This window comes from Arachis duranensis, chromosome 10 (genome assembly GCF_000817695.3).
Source record: "Arachis duranensis cultivar V14167 chromosome 10, aradu.V14167.gnm2.J7QH, whole genome shotgun sequence".
Lineage (NCBI taxonomy): Eukaryota > Viridiplantae > Streptophyta > Magnoliopsida > Fabales > Fabaceae > Arachis > Arachis duranensis.
Window position 1 is genome coordinate 101,632,864 of NC_029781.3, and position 18,267 is coordinate 101,651,130.

Genomic DNA, 18,267 nt, shown 5'->3' on the forward strand with positions numbered 1-18,267 from the left:
GTGTGTTATGGTATTTTTTATTATATCCATATATATAAATTCATGGTTAAAATTTCTTCCTCCGTTTTGGTGAACTAAAAATCAAAATTATTTATTTTTGCCAATTGAATGAAGAGTGATCAACAACAGCTTATATCAAAGAATGTTATATCTATAGCTATAGTTTCAAAATATATATATTGAATAGGAGGATCTTACTCAATGGATTGTCGTACTAATAATTGCTTTACTTTGTAGGCTTTGAAGTTTTACTTGTATCGTTAGTTTGTACCCATTTGTCTTTTATATGTGCATTTTAGCTTAATCTTTTTTTAATTAAAAGTTTAATTCCGTCTATATACACTACTGTTAGAATGTTTGTTTATTGGAATATCATACTAATTGCATTACAACAACAACAATAATAATAAATAAACAAATTAAAAAGATACATCTACATATCACTAGAATTATGATATATAGTCATTCAAGATTTTACATAATATTGTTTATTAGAATCACTAGAATTGTAATGTTAATGTAAGTCTAGTATTATATTTTGTGAGAAAGTTCTTGAACCATTTTGCAGACAGTTTATAATATCTTTTCGAACCATTGTTATAATCCACAAAAATTGATCCAAATCTTGATGTGTATCCTGAATTCCATTCAAAGTTGTCAAATAATGACCATGCAAAATATCCTTTTACATTTACGCCATCCCTAAAAAAAAATTTGAAAAAAAATTAGAGAATTTTAAAAGGAAATTAATAAACTATATATATGTATAAGAAGCCACTAACCTTATTGCAGAGTTGACATAAAATAGATGATCACGATAATAATTAATTCTAAAAGTATCATTAAGAGCTTCTTCAAGTGATAGTGTTGGATCATTGAACTCATCTACTCCTATAAATTAATTAAGTGACCAAAGCAATTAAGAATAAAAAAAAGATAATTTTTTAAAGTAACAGAAATATGAGGTTTTTTTTATCTTACCATTTTCAGTGATATAAATCAAAGGGTTGTTATATTTTTCCTTGGTGTAAAGTAATAGTTGTTGAATTCCTTTTGGATATACATATAACCATTTGGAAGCAAGATAAAGATAGGAAAACAAAAAAAATTAAAATTTTTTTTATTTAATTTTTATTAATTATTATAATAATTAATAAAAATTAAATAAATAAATAATTAATTAATAAAAAATAAATAAAATAAATTTTAATTATTTTTGGATAATTTATTTTTGTTATAAAATATTTTGGCATTAGTAAACTGCACATATATGGTAAGTTATGATGCATAGACACTGACACAAGATACGACACGAGATACGTTGACATGCTGACACACGAATTTTAAGTATGTCCGAAAAAGAATTTTTTATTTTTTATTAAGATACAGTTAGATACGACAGATACATGTGTCAGACGAGTGTCGGTAAATATCATGTTCAAAATGTGTCTGACACACAGATATAACAACTCAACAAAGTATCCTTAATTCATACTTGGTAAGTAATTAGATATGAAAAAAATATTTGCTTACTTGTAAGATTGGCATGAGAATCAGTGATGAAATTGGGTTTGGCATTTGTGAGGTCAAGTGAGTAAGCAGCATAGTAAGTGGTATAATAATTTATCCCAATAAAATCATATGAACCTTTGACTATTTTAACTTCCTCTGCTGAGAATTTAGGCAATCTACTCCCAACTAAGGATTTCATGCTTTCAGGATAATCCCCTTTTGTTAATGGTTCTATAAACCTGTAGTATATAGTAGGGGTGGCCATTAAAAAATAAAATAAAATAAAATGTGGTTAATCAATTAAAAAATCATAACCATATTTTGATTAACTAATTTAATAAAATAATTTTAAAAATTATATCCATATTTTTTAAAATTGGTTAACCAAAACTGAATGTAAAAGAATCGATTTTTAACTGATTAACTAAAACTAAAATCAAATTTTAAAAAATTTTAATTTTAATTTTTGTAGATTAAAAATTTAATTTTAATTTTTTTTTTAGAAAATTGGTTTTTATCCAAAAAACCAGTTTTATTTTCTAAAACCAATTTTTTTAATTATTCAAAAACTAGTTATTTTTTTAAAAATTGGCTTTATTTTTATAACTAGTTTTAAAATTTTATAACTCGTTAATAACTAATTTTATCATATAAAACTAATTTAATTAATTAATCTAGATTAAATTTTTTGTTAACTAAAAAACAAATTTAATTTTTGGATTACCCAAATTATATACAGCCCTAGTATATAACAATATTTGCTTAAGAACAACCTAAGATAGAGAAATAAAAAGCACCCATATTTGTTTATTTATTCAGAACCCACCCTCTTTTTAGAGGCTTAGTAGGGACAAACAGGCTTGGTAATAAATTTATGAACCAATTAATAAGTATATTAACTTAATTAAACCAATAAATGAACTAATCACTAAATACATGATAGTAATTACTAAATTCAATTCAATTCAAATAATTATTGGCTCTAGAAAATGATTAAATTTTCCATGTAAAGTTGATTAATGAGTATATTTACCATCCGAACATAAAATCAATTGCTCTCTGGGCAGCATCTTGGTCAAGTGTGCTATTTGAAGTTGGCAGAAACCAATTAGACACCAAAGTTATTCCTATCACACCCTTTTGAGATTCCTGGTAATAATAATACCATACAATTATTTATTTTAAAAATTTAGACTAATAAAAAGATATAATTAAATTTCTAACGCGTTCTTTTATAAAAGGGCCTATTTTTTTTAATTTATATCAATTTTTTGGATAATTTTTTTATTTGTCTTATATTATAAAATTTTTTAGACAAACAAAAACCAAACTTATAAATATTTTGATGATAGAAACATTGATATCGTATTATAAAATTAGGGTGATATATAAATAGTTATAATTATAACAAATAATTATTATTCCATCTTAACTGGTTGAATAATAAATCAGCGGTGATGATATATAATCAAATTATTTTAGTAACCAAGTTATTAGTCCAATAAGTTATTACCATAATAATAAAAATCAATCGAAGAAAAGAAGGAGACGCATAAGAAGAAGGAGAAAAACACCTTAGTTAAATTTGTTTACAAAAATAACTTGTTCATATATGGTTTTTTTTAAAGATATTTTTTAATAATTAAAATTTAATACATATAATTAATTAAATCATATTTTTTGTTAAAATTAGATTAGATAAATTGAATAATATAATAATAATAATAAAAATTTAATAATTTTTTATAATAAAAATATTATAATTATTTTTTATAAAAATATTAATTTAGATTAGTTCAAGGTGTAATTTATCAATTTTTAAACGTATTTATCTAAATGACTTTCAATTAAATTTGTTCACAAAAATAACTTGATTACCTATGGTTTCTCTATATAATGGAGTACCTGATATTTTGTCTTGTAGAGTTGCACAGCAGAAGCATGAGAAAGAAGTTGATAATGTGAAACCAAATAGGGTTCAGTAGCAGAATCACCAGCACCACAATTTGGATTCACCCATTTTGAACATCTCCCAGGTGCATACATACCCCTTGCATACCCACCTTGGCTATATGACCATGGTTCATTCAATGTTATCCAATGTTTCACTCTATCTCCAAATTCCTTAAAGCAAACCTCAGCATAATCTCGAAAATCATCTCTATAAACAAATTATAATAATTATATCATAGCTTGCTTTATTATTTTGGGTGAAAATTATTTTATTTTTTAATTATATATAGCACTTACACAATGTTAGGACTTAAGAAGCCACCATACTCGTCTTCCAATGCCTGGGGAAGATCCCAATGAAAAAGAGTTACAAATGGTTTTAGACCTGCACAAATATAATTTCATTGAGATTATTATTCATAGATATATATTGATCGTTACAAAAATAAAAAAATGTAAGGATGCATGTGTAAAACTTTGGGTATAATAATTAAAACAGTTAAAAAAATCAAATATTTGTTAATTTTGTCTTTAAAAAATGGTTTGATAAACTGTCAGTCCCTATAATTTTATTGAATTTTCAATTAAATTTCTATACTTTTTTTTTAAATTAAGTTCTTATACCATATCAGATTTTGTAACTAAGTCTTTATTGTGACAAAAACGTTGAAATTAATGGAATATTTTGTTAAATTATATAGAATATTCAGTCAAGTATTAGGCATAGTCGTTTTGCTTAACAGAATATTCTGTTAATTGCCGCGTTTTTATCACGGTAAAGATTTAATTAATTACAAAATCTAATATGGTATAGAGACTCAATCAAAAAGAAAAAAGAAAATATAGACACCTAATTGAAAATTCAATAAAACTATAAAGATTACCGAGTAATTAGATGTGACAAATTGATTCCTAAAAAATATAATGACGATGAATCAAATTAGTTCTTCTACTACTTAAATGATAGTATATTGTAAAATGATTATTTCACATATTATTATGTAAGTGATGAAAAAATTAATTTAATTCATAATTTTATTTTTTAAAGACCAATTAAAAATATTTAATATTTTAAAAACTAAATTAATACACATTATTATTTAATCTTTGAGTAAAGGACTATTTTGATATTAACACTAAAACTATGCTTTTTCTAACCATTTGATAGTAACTCATCAATGAGATTGTTGTAATATTTGATTCCTTCTTGATTTATGCCTCCACTAAGCTTTCCTTCTGTTCACATCAAATTTATTTAAAATAGTTAATAACATGAAAGATCTAATGAAGCCAAATGAAACTAGCTAACCATTTATTATGACTTACTTGGGAGTATTCTCGACCAAGAGATAGAGAATCTATAAGCATCTAAATTCATATCCTAATGTGAAGATTTTCTTTTTACTCTATATTTATATATATCATAGTGTTTTACTTTATATATATGTTGCAATCGATATTCATCACTATTATTTTAATGTGGATTTTTATTTTTTTATTTATTTTCTTGAATATTCTCCTTAATTAATTTTGCTGTTATTTGGAATTTAATATATTATATTTCATACCTTGTAGTGGTGATATTCATCAATTGCAACATCTCCATTGCTTCTATCTTTTATCCTTTCTGTGTGTTGCATGTAATAATGGTCAGATATGATCTTATAATTAAGGGTCCTACTCCACTACTATAATAATAAAGGAAAAATATAACTAACTAATAATATTTTTGAATAATGTATAAATTTAATTAGTAGTATTAAATTAGATTGTAATGTATTTTTATTTAATTGATAATTATTTATATTGTTTAAGATGATCATTGTTTATCTAGCATTTTCTAATAATAAATTCATAATTAAGACTCTAGGAAACAGTTTACTAATTATATAAACAAATTAAATATTTTAAATTACGAGATGAGCTATTATTATAAATCTGAAAAAATCATTTTTCAAAAATTTTTAATACTATTAGTATATTTTTTACCACAGTATCTTTTAATTCAATAGAACTAATTTATCATAAATTTAGATTCTATTTAAAAATTTATGATTAATCAATAAATTACTTAGTTATTTAAGTGGACTAACAAGATAACTAACTAATTTAGACCAAGTTTGTTAAAATGCTGTTTCTTGTGTCAATTTTAAAAGTAAATATAATTAGTTTAGGGGTCAATAGATTTTAGGATTTTTAGCTATCAATTAGTCATTAATAATGTTTTAATAGTATGAGATTTTATCCAATGGTGTAGAATTATTCAATTTCTTTTTGATGATTAAGTGCTTGCCAAAATTTAATAAAAGTATTGCCTCCTAGCACTCTTTTTTTTTATATTAAAGTAAAAATCAAATTGAAAATAATGGTGTCTGGTCTTTTTTACTTTTAAAAAAAGAAATGATTTCTCCATTAAAAAAGATGAAACGGCATATTGAAAGTGTTGGTCATTAAGATGACATATATAAAAAATGAATCTTCTCAATTTTTTTTAACAATTAAAAGATTAAAGTGTAATTTTTTATTATTAATTTTATAAATAGAACTCAAAATAAATATAAAAAAATAATAAAAAAATTAAAGATCACACTTTACACACCTTTTTCAATTTTTTTTAACAATTAAAAGTATCTATTTCCGACATGCTATGGTAGTATGGTAGTTACCTGGATATTTGTGGGTGAAGGTATCCCATATGCTCTCTCCTCTTCCTCCTTCCTTTGCTGCACCTTCATACTGTATTTCTTATATGCATAAACTTACCCTTCTTTAAACAAATAGCTACAGAAATAATTATTTATATATTTTTTATAAATTTAAATTTTTGAAATAAATAATTTTTATAAAGTATAATAAAAATTTTGGAATCTAATCATTATTATTCTTAAAAGAAAAAAAATAAGACACTAAAAAACTGAATAAAAGAATTTATGCATAATTAAGGTTCAAATCTAGTTGAAAAAACATATTAAAAATAAAATTATAAATTCAAAATAATTTACTCTCTCTCTCACACACACATACATAAAATATTTCAGCTAATATTTTTATATGAAAATAACTATTATAACAATTGTCGTGTGAATAATCAGCTCAGCTAGCTCTCAACTTTTGTTAGAAAGTAGTTTAAAGAAGTAATTAATAAGTTAATTAACTAAGTGAAAGGTAATTACACACATATATTGTATATTAATAATGTTTGAGAGACAATAAAAAATTAGTCTAAATAATTTAAAAGTCTTAATTAATATTTATTAATTATTATTAGAATAATTGAACAATTTTAAATATGATAAATATATAATTACGAATGTTACATATACAAAATTATAGGTGTTATGTTATATAAAATAATTTTAAATATTTTCTTCCTAATATTATTATACATATATATATATGCATTATGCATGGTAATGGGTAGATTTATACCTGGTAGGATGAGGAAGCAGTTCCAAAGATGAAGTCTTTTGGAAAAGAGGATCGGTTCAGAGAAGAAACATCAAGAATTGGGGAAGCTTCTTTATTTGCAGAAGAAGAAGTGATAATACGAGCAAAGAAGAAGAGAGACACAAGTACCAAAATGCCCTTCTTATTGTTGGATTCCATAATTTCTTAGCTTCGAATATTGTATTGCGAATTTGTCACCCTTTTTATAACAAAAAACATGTAACCTCTATTAGGCTTTTAGTTTTTTTTTTTTTTGCTTATTATTAGTCATCCTTATTGATCCACCTGTTATAACTTAGTCGTAGCTGTTATATTATAACTAATAATTTGGATATTAAAGCTGCTATGTAATTTAATATCATAACCAATAAAAGAACTTTATATCTGTTTTTACTAAATATCATAACCGATAAATGGTTTTAAGACATGTTTAATAACTTATAAAATAACATGAACAAAAAAAAGTATGTTCTAAATTCATTTATTAACCTTGTACTAACTACTTCAACACTAATTTAAATATTGGATTGGAGTGTCTTTTATAGATATATATACTTTTTATTATGCTTTATTTAAAACATAACTTATAGCGTCTGAAAATTAAAGTAATTATTTAAAAATGAACGAACTATACAAAAAAGTCATTTCTCCGCACAAGAATAATTATATGGAAAAATATAGGTAGACAATGAAAATATTAAACAATGTGAATAATTGATATATCGAATGTTCAATTCATTAGATGTTCAATTCACTAAGTGTGTTTTTATTTTATTATTTTGGAGTGGGCAAAGTCCTAATTATATTTTTTATAACTACTGAAGTCAAAAAATGACTAAAACCTCAAAATACTTAGGTTAATTTATATTAAGAAGAAAGATAATAATTTTTGTTATAATAATGCTTAAAATTATATCCATACAAATTACTACAATTAAGGTTTATTATATTCATTTATAATGTTATATTACATTTTATCAAAAATATGCAAAGTTATTTTAAAATTTGCTTTCATGCTTTGTGTGCTTTGAAGTTTTATACTGTGTATAGTTGGTTTGTACCCAATTGTATATATGTCTAATTAATTGTTTAAATGTGTATATTAGTTTAATCTTTTGTGCATTAAAAGTTTAATTCCGTTTATATACATTATCATAATGTAACTCAATATCCATTTGTATAGGGAGACTTCCCGGTGTAGAAAATAACCTCATGGCACTATTTTATCTCTATAGCTATAGTCTCTAGATATATAGTATAGAAGGATCTTAATCTTATTTGATTATCATACTAATTGCATTACAACAACAAAAGTAATTAATTAATTAAAAAGATACATATACACATAGTGACACGATAACGTAAAACAATTTTAAAAGAAAATTACATGCAAGCAACTATGATATATAATCATTCCAGGTTTATATAATATTGTTTATTGGAATCACTAGAATTGTAATATAAGTCTAATATAGTAAAAATTCAAGTGCCATTAATTTAATATAAAATTAATAATTAAAAATTATTAAATAATAATTTAATTAAATTTATTAAATTATTTAATAATTTTAAATGATCAATTTTACATAAAATTAAGTATTTTTATTTCCACAAAATTTATTCCAAATCTCACTGTATATCCTGAAGCCCATTCAAAGTTCCAATAATGACCATGCAAAGTATCTTTTCACATTTACGCCGTCCCTTATTATTATAATGCCAACAAATTAAATTGAAAATTAAATTAGAGGAACTAATGATGGTCGAATAACTATAAATATGAAGCAACTAACTTTATTGCAGCGTGGAGATAATGAGATTGTTTGCGTGAGTTTTTAAAAAAAAATTAGTTATATTTTTTTTAAAAGTTGGTAAAAACTAAAAATAATTTTATGTTTGGATATTTTATGTAAATTTTTTTTTATTTATCAATTATATTTGAGTATAATAATATAAAAATATTTTTTGTTTATTTATTATGTAAAAAATATTTTTTTTAAAGATAAATGTAAATTATAACTTTTCAGAAAATATATATTTTTTATTTTTTTAGTAATTTTACTTTTATTATTAAAAATTTATCAAACACACTTAAAAAATATAATGGTACCTAAACAAACACAATATAGGTGACGATAATAATAATCAATTCTAAAAGTATTTATAAGAGTTTCTTCAAGTGATAGTGTTGGATCATTGAACTCATTTATTCCTACAAATTAAGGCAAGTAAATATACAAAAAAAATAATTAAGAATAAAAATGATAATTAAAAAAATATATGTAACCTTTAGTAGTATTTTAGTTACCTAGTTTGTCACCCACCAATAATTTTACGGGTATACTATACATTCATGTAACCATGTAATTAAATTGGTCCAATACCAAAAATACCGAATACCATTAAATAAAATGTGAAATACACACGCTCAACACATACGAAATCACTCTTACCCAACGCTTTTTCTCCCCCACGCTTCTTCTTCTTCTCCCGCTCTTCTTCTTCTTCTTCTTCTTCTTCTTCTTCTTCTTCTTCTTCTTCTTCTTCTTCTTCTTCTTCTTCTTCTTCTTCTTCTTCTTCTTCTTCTTCTTCTTCTTCTTCTTCTTCTTCTTCTTCTTCTCACGCTCGTTTACGCACGGAGCGTCTTCTTCTTTTGCCTTCTTCTTCGCGTTCCTCCTTCTCCTCATTTTCCTCCTTTTTCGCGTTCCTTCTTCTTCACGTGTTTTCTCCTTATCGTCATTATTTTGTTGTTGTTGCTGCTATATTTTTTTGTCTTTTCCTCCTTCTTTCTCTGGTGAAGAAGCAGTAGAAGGTGAGGAAGAAGAGTTTTGAATAGTGCAGAATGAACTGAACACAGTACTCATAGTGAACCGAACACAGTACTCATGGTGAACCGAACATAGTACTCATGGTGAACCGAAAACAATACAATTGTATAGTACTAAGTGAACGAAACATAATCCATTATACAAAATCAAATTCAAACAGCTTTTTGCAGAATGAACTGAACACATTACTCATGGTGAACCGAACACAGTACTCATGGTGAACCGAACATACTACTCATGGTGAACCGAACACAACACAATTGTATAATACTGAGTGAACAAAACATAATCCATTATATAAAATCAAATTCAAATAACTCTGCCTACAATTTACATATTATCAATTCAATTCAGTACACCTTCGTCCATTTAATTCAATTCAAATTAGCAATTGCATTCTATGAACCCGAACCCTAAACACTGAACTCTGAACCCTGAATGCTAAACCCTAAACCCTAAACCCTGAACCCTACCATAAACCCTAAACCCCTAAAACCCTGAACTCTAAACCCTAAACCTTAGGCCCTAAATCCTCAACCATGAACACGGTGAACCGAAATTAATACACGGAGCGAACCGAAAGTTTGAAACACACTGAACCCTTGTACACTGAACCCTAAACCTATAAAACCTAAACCCTAAAACCCTAAACCCTAAATCTTAAACCCTAAATCCTAAACTGTAAACCCTGAACTCTGAACTCTGAACCATGAACCAAAAAACAAATTCTAATTATTCAACTTCGAAATTAATACACTAAACGAATCGAAAAACTACATATATCAATATAGAATTTCACAAAAAAAGTGACTATTCATTAAAGACTATCATCATTCAGAAATTAAACCTGCTATAACTATGTGAACCGAAATTTGCTCATGGGTGAACAAAAATTTACATTAATTCTTATGTGTACGTAAATTCTGGCTAGACAATTTAACCCAGGTGAAGGGTTTGTCTTCAAAGTTGGAGATATCTTTGATTTCTACCTCCCCTCTTTGGAGCATACAATTAATTGATTCTTAATCTTGTCTCCATCCCGAGTCGTGTTCCTTATTTTGGTAGATAAACCAGCAAGTTTGGAATAATGTTTGTAGAACTTTCCAGCTTCTTCTAGTGTCTTGAAAATCATTCCCACTTTTGGGACAAATTTTTCATCCACAACATAGCTGGTCTGCACGATGAACCGAAATCTTAATTATGGTGAACCGAAATCTTAATTACAGTGAAACAATTATATAGTGGTTAGGGAACAAAACAGAATATATTTGTCTAATTTTTTTTAGAGTCATTTCTGCTTACTGAATTGAACACATGCACATGGTGAATCAACTCTTTAGTACTTACCGAACCGAAAAGTTACTCACAATTACTCACAGTTAGTCACAGTTACATATTATCAATTCAATTCAGATATAGATCACATTAGTCCATTCAATTCACTTCAAATAAAATTAGCAATTTCATTCCATTGAATTAGATTCAAAATTCAATAGTCCAAACTTCATCAAATTGATACGTTTCAGAAAAATTATCCAAATCGCACTCATTCAACTTATTTGAAGTTCATTATTCATTATTTCAATTCAGAAGTGCAGATCGAAAAAGCAAACGAAGAAGAAGATGAACGACGAAAGTAATTACGTTGAAGTCAATCCAAATTGATAATGCAGAGAAGGAAAACGAAAATAAAGGAGAGCAACGAATTTAATTAGGTTGAAGAAGAAGAAAAACGCAAAAAAAGTTGACGTTGAGAAAGGTTAATCACGCAAAATAAGGATTAAGTTATATACGTTATATGAGGCGCGTGTACACAAACGAGTGTGTGGGACGTAGAGTGAAAGGAATTTGGATAACATCCATGTAATTTTTACATGGATGTAGAGTTTTTTGATCATTTTATGCTTATTATTAATATTAATCATCATTGTATTTCTTATAACTGCCAAAGTCAGACAAAATGTCAAGAGCCTTAAATAATTTTTGTTAAAATTTTGGACATTTTTTATAAATAAATAAAATTTAGGTACGAACTCCTAATAAAAAATTCACTATATAAAATATCATATTAACGAATTATACAATTCATAACTATGCACATTGTAACAGTAAATAATACATCTTCCAGCTCCTCTTCATTCTCTTACCTTCCTCCATAACTAAGATCTAAATTACATAATTTTTGAAACTGCAACGGTACCCTAACTTTTTTAATGTTAATGTTTGATCATAATTATATATTGAGCAACATTAATGTGCTCCAGAAAGCATTTTTATAGTACATCAAACATTGCATGACAAATTTGTATGTTACCATTTTGACAAACATCATGAAAAAAAAAAAGGAAAGAATTTCATAAATATTAAATTCCAACTGCACACTATCAACATCAGAATCCATCTCCTTTTACAACGAGACACAACTACTATTACAATTTCAACTTTGTAGAGCTGAAACAAAACTAGGAAAGCGATTCATTTCAGTGAAAAGATAGACAATAGACTTCCATATTCGAAGCTCCATAACACAAACACTGAACACTGAAAATGATAAACATCTGATACACATATATATGTACATAGTATGTATCCCAGCATGTAACATACGGTTACTATATAGAATGATTCTTATCATTCTCTTAGTTCCCAGAATGCAAGGGAAACCTCATGGGCAGTATTACCTTCCAAATAATTTTCAGTTCAATTCTATCCCTTCCACTTATGTTCTCGCATCGGTTGCTCTATAGGCGTTGAACCGTTTGCTCTTCTGTAAATTCTCGGGATTGAGTAATCTTTCCATTCTTCTTCTCATACTCTTGTCTCAGTTCCTCTAAACGCCTCGATATCTGATTGAAAAAAGGAAAGAAGCTTGAAGTCAAAACATTATGCATCATGGTGTCAATCAAGATACTGAAATTTCTCGATATATTACTAGGTCGACATGGAAACTGCCAAATTAAGAATGTATTCAAAGCAAACTCTTAGTATCTTTACGCTGTATTTTAGACATTGACAAACATTTTCCCAATTCTGAACTAAGGAACATCACAAAAATGTTAGTCAAGAAAAACTAGGTTTCATATGGTAAAATCTTCTGTGGTTGGAATGTTTCAAGAACTATGTGGAGACAATAATTTTGACGTATACATTGAACCTAGTTTGTTATTTTCGAACAAGACCGACTTTTCAGCTTGTATCAATATTATGATTTTGATTGAGAAATAAAACCAGTATATAAGAAATTTAACAGAATCAAACAGTGTAATGTGCAATTTTAAAGTAACTTCGACAAATGCATGTAGAAATTGACAAGTGAAGGAATTGATTATCTCCTGCTATAAGTCCAAGATAATGAAAGAAAACATGCATATTTGAGTCAGAACAGCAGGACAAGTGAACAAACCAAAATGCAAAGAAGGAATGAGAACCTTTATTGAATAAGCCAGAGGCAATAATATATCTGGATTCATTGCATCCTGAGGGAAGTTCTTCAAGGCATGTATCAGTTTCTCAAAAGGCAATTTAACCTGACAAACGGATTAACTGAACTATGAGCTGAAATTTGCTTTGATTCATAAAAACACAAATCACAAGGTCGTGTGACACTCACCAAGTCGTCATGGCAGTACTTTAATAGGGCCAACCCAACTTTGAAAACAATTTTAACACCCTGGATGGATGAGATTTCCGTCAATGTAGATCATTTTTCTCGTCAATAAATAGTTTTTGTAAAGGCAAGCGCTGCATACCTCAAAGAGAAAAACATCCCAAATTCGAAGAGCCAAATGAAATGGAAAAGAATATGAAAATACGGTTATGAACCACTGGCTAGCATACATGCTAGGATTTATCATTTCTTGGGCAAAATGTTCTCCCAACTTCGGTAGATGCTCTTGGACCAAGTGTTCAAACTGGAAAAGGTATTGTTGTACCAGAGGCAATCCTGTCTGCATTTAAAATAACAGCAACCATGTTGATTAGAGACATCTTGTCAAAGAGTTCATGGCAACAACCACGTAAATATACATCTAGTACTTTCCTTATGGCTTATAGAAAACTTTATAAAGACTGTGAGCAAGACACACATTCAGAACAAAATATTTACCAGATACAACCCCTCCATTGGGGCATGAACAGCTCCTTTCAGCAATGCCACCAACAACCAAAACGCATCCTCCTCGCTCATATAGAGAAGTAAAAGACCTGCTAAAAACCCCATCCCCTGGATTTTTTAAGATGATCAATATTATGAATTTACTTTTGGAACAAGCAGAAAATGAGCAATGGGTTAATATTTAATACCTGAACATATCCTACATCTCTGTCAAAGACAGAATAAGCTTTTAGAACATTGTAAAGTGAACGTTGCCCAGGTCCATGCCTTTGTTGGAAGAATACATGTGAGGGGAAGGTCCGAGAAATGTCTCGAATTATATCCAGTTCTGAGGCGGATGTCTCATATATGACTAGTTGCTGCAATAAGCATACTGTCGTGTTAATATGATTTCAAAAATAAAAAGAGTAAATCTCATTATATAAAGGATCAGTCTCCATTTTTAATTGCTTTATTTCATACTTCAGGTAGATAACTATTAGAATATCTCTGAATAAATTAGCTAGGATACTACAGGATCAGTATGGTTTTGTTTTCTTTGTGTGACCTCAAGATTACGACTTGAAGCAATGGAACCAACCACTAATGCTTGAATTAGGTTAGGTTAGGTTACCTACACTACACCCTTTAGCTGTGGCCTTCCCCCGGAATCTGTATAACACAAGATGCTTAGCACCAGACTGCCTTTTATTATAGGATCAGTTACAATATCATAGAATCTGGTATGTACAGCAGTTAATTGTGTATATCGTGTACTTGTGTATAGATTCTCTTTTCATGCTATATAAACTGCTTTGTGGCCAAGACAGGCAGAATTCTTATGTCTTTCTCTCCTCTCACATTCAACAGTATCCTATATATACTAGCAAAATATACGAAGTCACCATTTCTTCCTATGATAAAATAAAAATGAAAATAGGTTGGGCAGGTTTAGGGTTTAGGCAGGTTGGTGGGATAAATGACTGTAAGTTCAGCTTCATTAGAAATGTGACATAATTAGGATTCAGAATTATAAAAAGAAAGCATCTGAAGAATATTCCAAATATACTTCACTGAATTATGAATCTTCAACTCTATTGGAAACTATATATAGAATCACATTTTGTAAACTCAATATTCATATTAAATTGCCTGGAGTTCCTAGGTGGTTTCTTCACAATGGCTTTCCCATAGAAAACCTGCCATATCCAAGGGGTGATGGTGGTCGAAGTGTAACAACAAATGGAGAAACAATGGAGGCACTCTTCAATTCATATTAATTGGATTAATAGAGAAATCTAACAAGACAACATTTTGACAAGCAGAGATGGTACTGCACAATACAGTACAACAACTTTTCATTGAATAAATTAACTCGATTACCTCATAAACTCCAGGATTCATCAGCAACAGGTCTCTACTTCCAGATATCAACTGCCAAACAAGGCCCCTTAAGCAATCAGGAATTCCTTTTCTTATACGCCTTTTAACAACATGAGGCTTTTTTCTAAGATAATGTTTCCAGTCGCTTCCACCAACCCCAATCATCTTCCTCCATTTTCTAACTCTTCTGTCCTCCCTAATTCTGATGAAAGATAAATGACAGCAAAGGTAAAATCCTTAGCCATGTTGATGCTGCTTCATGCTTACATTAAAACCAAAAAGAAAGAACATAAGTAAAAAGGATTATGGGAAAAAAACAAGCTACCTTTCAAATTGAGCTGATCTACTCTTCACTAAACCATCAGAAGTACTCGCATCTGGCCTTACAAGAAACCCGAATCTATCCAATGACCTGGGCGAAGAAATTGTTGCTGCCTCATGGTCATCTAATCTTTTCTTTTCCATTCAAAAACAATGAATGTGCTCTCTCAAATGAAAAGTAAAACGATATCACTCGCTTAACTAAAACATTGTGACGAAGAAAACCTGAAAATAAAGGCAAAAAACATGATGCCATTTTTTTTCACCAAATATATTGCCAGACAAAATAATGAACTTGCACGCAAATCCATTTTCCTGTATTTTCTTTTAAAGTAAATAAATTAAACTTCACATATGGAATAATCAGAATAAACCTAAGCTTTGAAATTCATGGTAACAGAGTAAAGGAAAAAAAATTGCAATTAAATGAGTGAAAAGCAGGTTTGGAATTTGCCGATAATGAGAAGGTACCAAACAAGTTAGATACACCCTAATTAGCTAGCTATTCCAATAGTATCTCTAACAGTACTTAGTAGCATACAATATTATAATTTACTTTTTTTTTTTCATGTCAAGAAAACATTACAGTTTGCTAAGTTCCCACATTAGAAAGATAGCAACCATTGGAACTGTACGTCTAAAAACTAATACCTAACAAGAAAGAAAATGTAGCTAAAAACAACAAAAACAATATGACTGAACTGAAAATTTCTTTTCTTTTCTTTTCTTTTTCCTTTATTTATTTTATCATTCATTCTTCATTCAATTATAAGCATAAGAATTAATCTCCCAATTTCTAAATTGAGTAACATGATGTGTTCCCGGAGACTTTTAATTTCCTCTCATGGTATAAAGTATAAACTTCAGTTTTCCAATTCAACTTCAAACATAAGCACTAAAAGCACTAAAAAAATAGGGAAACTAACAATTACATTTGTTCAGACTTTTAGCTCAAACGATTTCATTCACCACACAATTACATTTATTCTACACCAAGTCAGAAAGCTAATTGCTTTAAATCAGGCAGAAAAGAACAAAAATTCTGCGGCAATTCACTCCAATGAGAAAAACCATCAAAGCTAGGGCACGAAAACGAGAAGACAAATGAGGCACCCAAATCCTAAAGCATTGTGAATAAATAATACACAGAATCAATACAAATAAAAGATTCGAAAAGAAGAAGAAGAACAAACCGTTGTAATGCTTCGAATTACTGGAAAGATTGAAGTTTTGCAGAGAAAAGGGAAATGTGAAAGAGAGAAGTAAAAAAAAAGGAAGATGAAAAGCAACAACTTTCAGAAATAGGAAATGGTTGTGTGCGTTGGTTTCGATCAACTGACTCTACATCATTTCTCAGTGTCCCTTTATAAATAAATAAATAAAACACTGTTATTACAGCTTTCATTCTTTTCAAATAATAATTCAATTAAATTTATTAAATTATCTAATAATTTTTAAATATAAATTTTATATAAATATAATTGCAACGAATTTTTATCAAATAATTTGCGTAAATAATAAACATTTTTTTATATGCAATTTGTAAGAATTTTTTGTTAACATTCTTGTATTGGTTTTTAATATTTATAAAGTATTTTTTAATTTTACTAATATTACAAAAAATCAAATACTAATTTATTAAATCATTTTAGTAAAAACTATTATATCGTTAGATACTAATTTAAAATATTATTCTTACTTTTATTATTTTATATGCATTGCAGGCTTCTAAACGCGCAAAACAAAATCTGAGAGAAGTAAAAGTTAGTGATAACATAATACTGACAACTAACAATATTACTAATTAAAAATCACTAAATATTTAAATCATATGAACTTTTTTTAATTAAAAAGTTGCTCTATTTATTGGACTGAGTGTATTAATATTTTTTATTTAAATAAAATAAATTGATCTGCAATTTTTTTTTTTACTAGCAGTTAGCCAGTGACAGTGTAAATATAATTTTTTTGTGTCAACAAAATTATAACTAAATAATTTAAAAAATTATAAATTGATTTATTTAAGTAAATAATTAATTTATTTTATTTAAATTAAAAAAAAACTAATTTTAGTTTACCCAAATACTAAGCTGGTAAGTAGTTTCTTTCATCTAATCATCTTCGAGTTGGAAAATTTATTTGTTTTAAATTATTATATGCAGTTACTTACACGTCGTGCAAGCAGCTCATTTTTCCTTCTTTTAAAAATCTAAAATCAAATATGCATTTAAAAAGGTGAGAATATTGAATAAATGATTAAATAAAAAAATCTAATTTTTTTTTAATAGCTTTCCTTTTGCATATCAATGAAATAGAGATGTTTATGGGACTGGAAAAATTAATATATGTCAAAAGCCTTTATTAAAATTGAAGTTGAGTGTTTAAAAAATTGATTTTTTTTTCTGCAAGTTATTAAAATTGAAGTTACCATGTCATTTATATATATATTTTTTAGTAAATAGTTTATGATTAAATTTAAAACAAGTTAAAGTAAGGTATATGTTATCCATTCTTAAAGTAGTAGATACCCAAATCCACCTACATAGTGAAATGCATGCCTCAAGTCTTCAACCCGTTCCTTAAAGTATATGCTTGATCAAATTTTACTCTTAGGATTCACATATTTTTTTTTTTTGTAAATTTTATATTTTATATAAGATTTGTAGAGGAATAAGCAGAGAAGAAGTAAAACAAAGGGAAAACAAAATAATAGCTTGTATTAGTGTGTGT

The 18,267-nt window shown here is 27.5% G+C and overlaps 2 protein-coding genes across 2 annotated transcripts; both read right to left on the reverse strand.

Moving 5' to 3' along the window:
• Positions 1 to 500: 500 nt before the first annotated feature.
• Positions 501 to 7,071, reverse strand: LOC107471405 (beta-glucosidase 12-like). Its single transcript, XM_052255731.1, has 12 exons — positions 6,895 to 7,071; positions 6,132 to 6,201; positions 5,034 to 5,092; positions 4,792 to 4,846; positions 4,624 to 4,701; positions 3,763 to 3,850; positions 3,418 to 3,673; positions 2,546 to 2,661; positions 1,524 to 1,751; positions 982 to 1,094; positions 783 to 891; positions 501 to 702 (listed from the first exon to the last, which is right to left on the reverse strand). Exons 1-12 carry the CDS (start codon positions 7,069 to 7,071, stop codon positions 501 to 503), a joined length of 1,551 nt encoding a protein of 516 aa, XP_052111691.1.
• A 5,003-nt stretch (positions 7,072 to 12,074) lies between these two features.
• Positions 12,075 to 16,874, reverse strand: LOC107471520 (uncharacterized). The gene is made up of 9 exons (XM_016091009.3): positions 16,731 to 16,874; positions 15,542 to 15,762; positions 15,217 to 15,418; positions 14,043 to 14,213; positions 13,846 to 13,962; positions 13,490 to 13,687; positions 13,351 to 13,410; positions 13,169 to 13,267; positions 12,075 to 12,586 (listed from the first exon to the last, which is right to left on the reverse strand). The coding sequence occupies exons 2-9, from the start codon at positions 15,679 to 15,681 to the stop codon at positions 12,482 to 12,484; spliced, it is 1,092 nt and encodes a 363-aa protein (XP_015946495.1). The 5' UTR covers positions 15,682 to 15,762; positions 16,731 to 16,874; the 3' UTR covers positions 12,075 to 12,481.
• Positions 16,875 to 18,267: the final 1,393 nt, after the last annotated feature.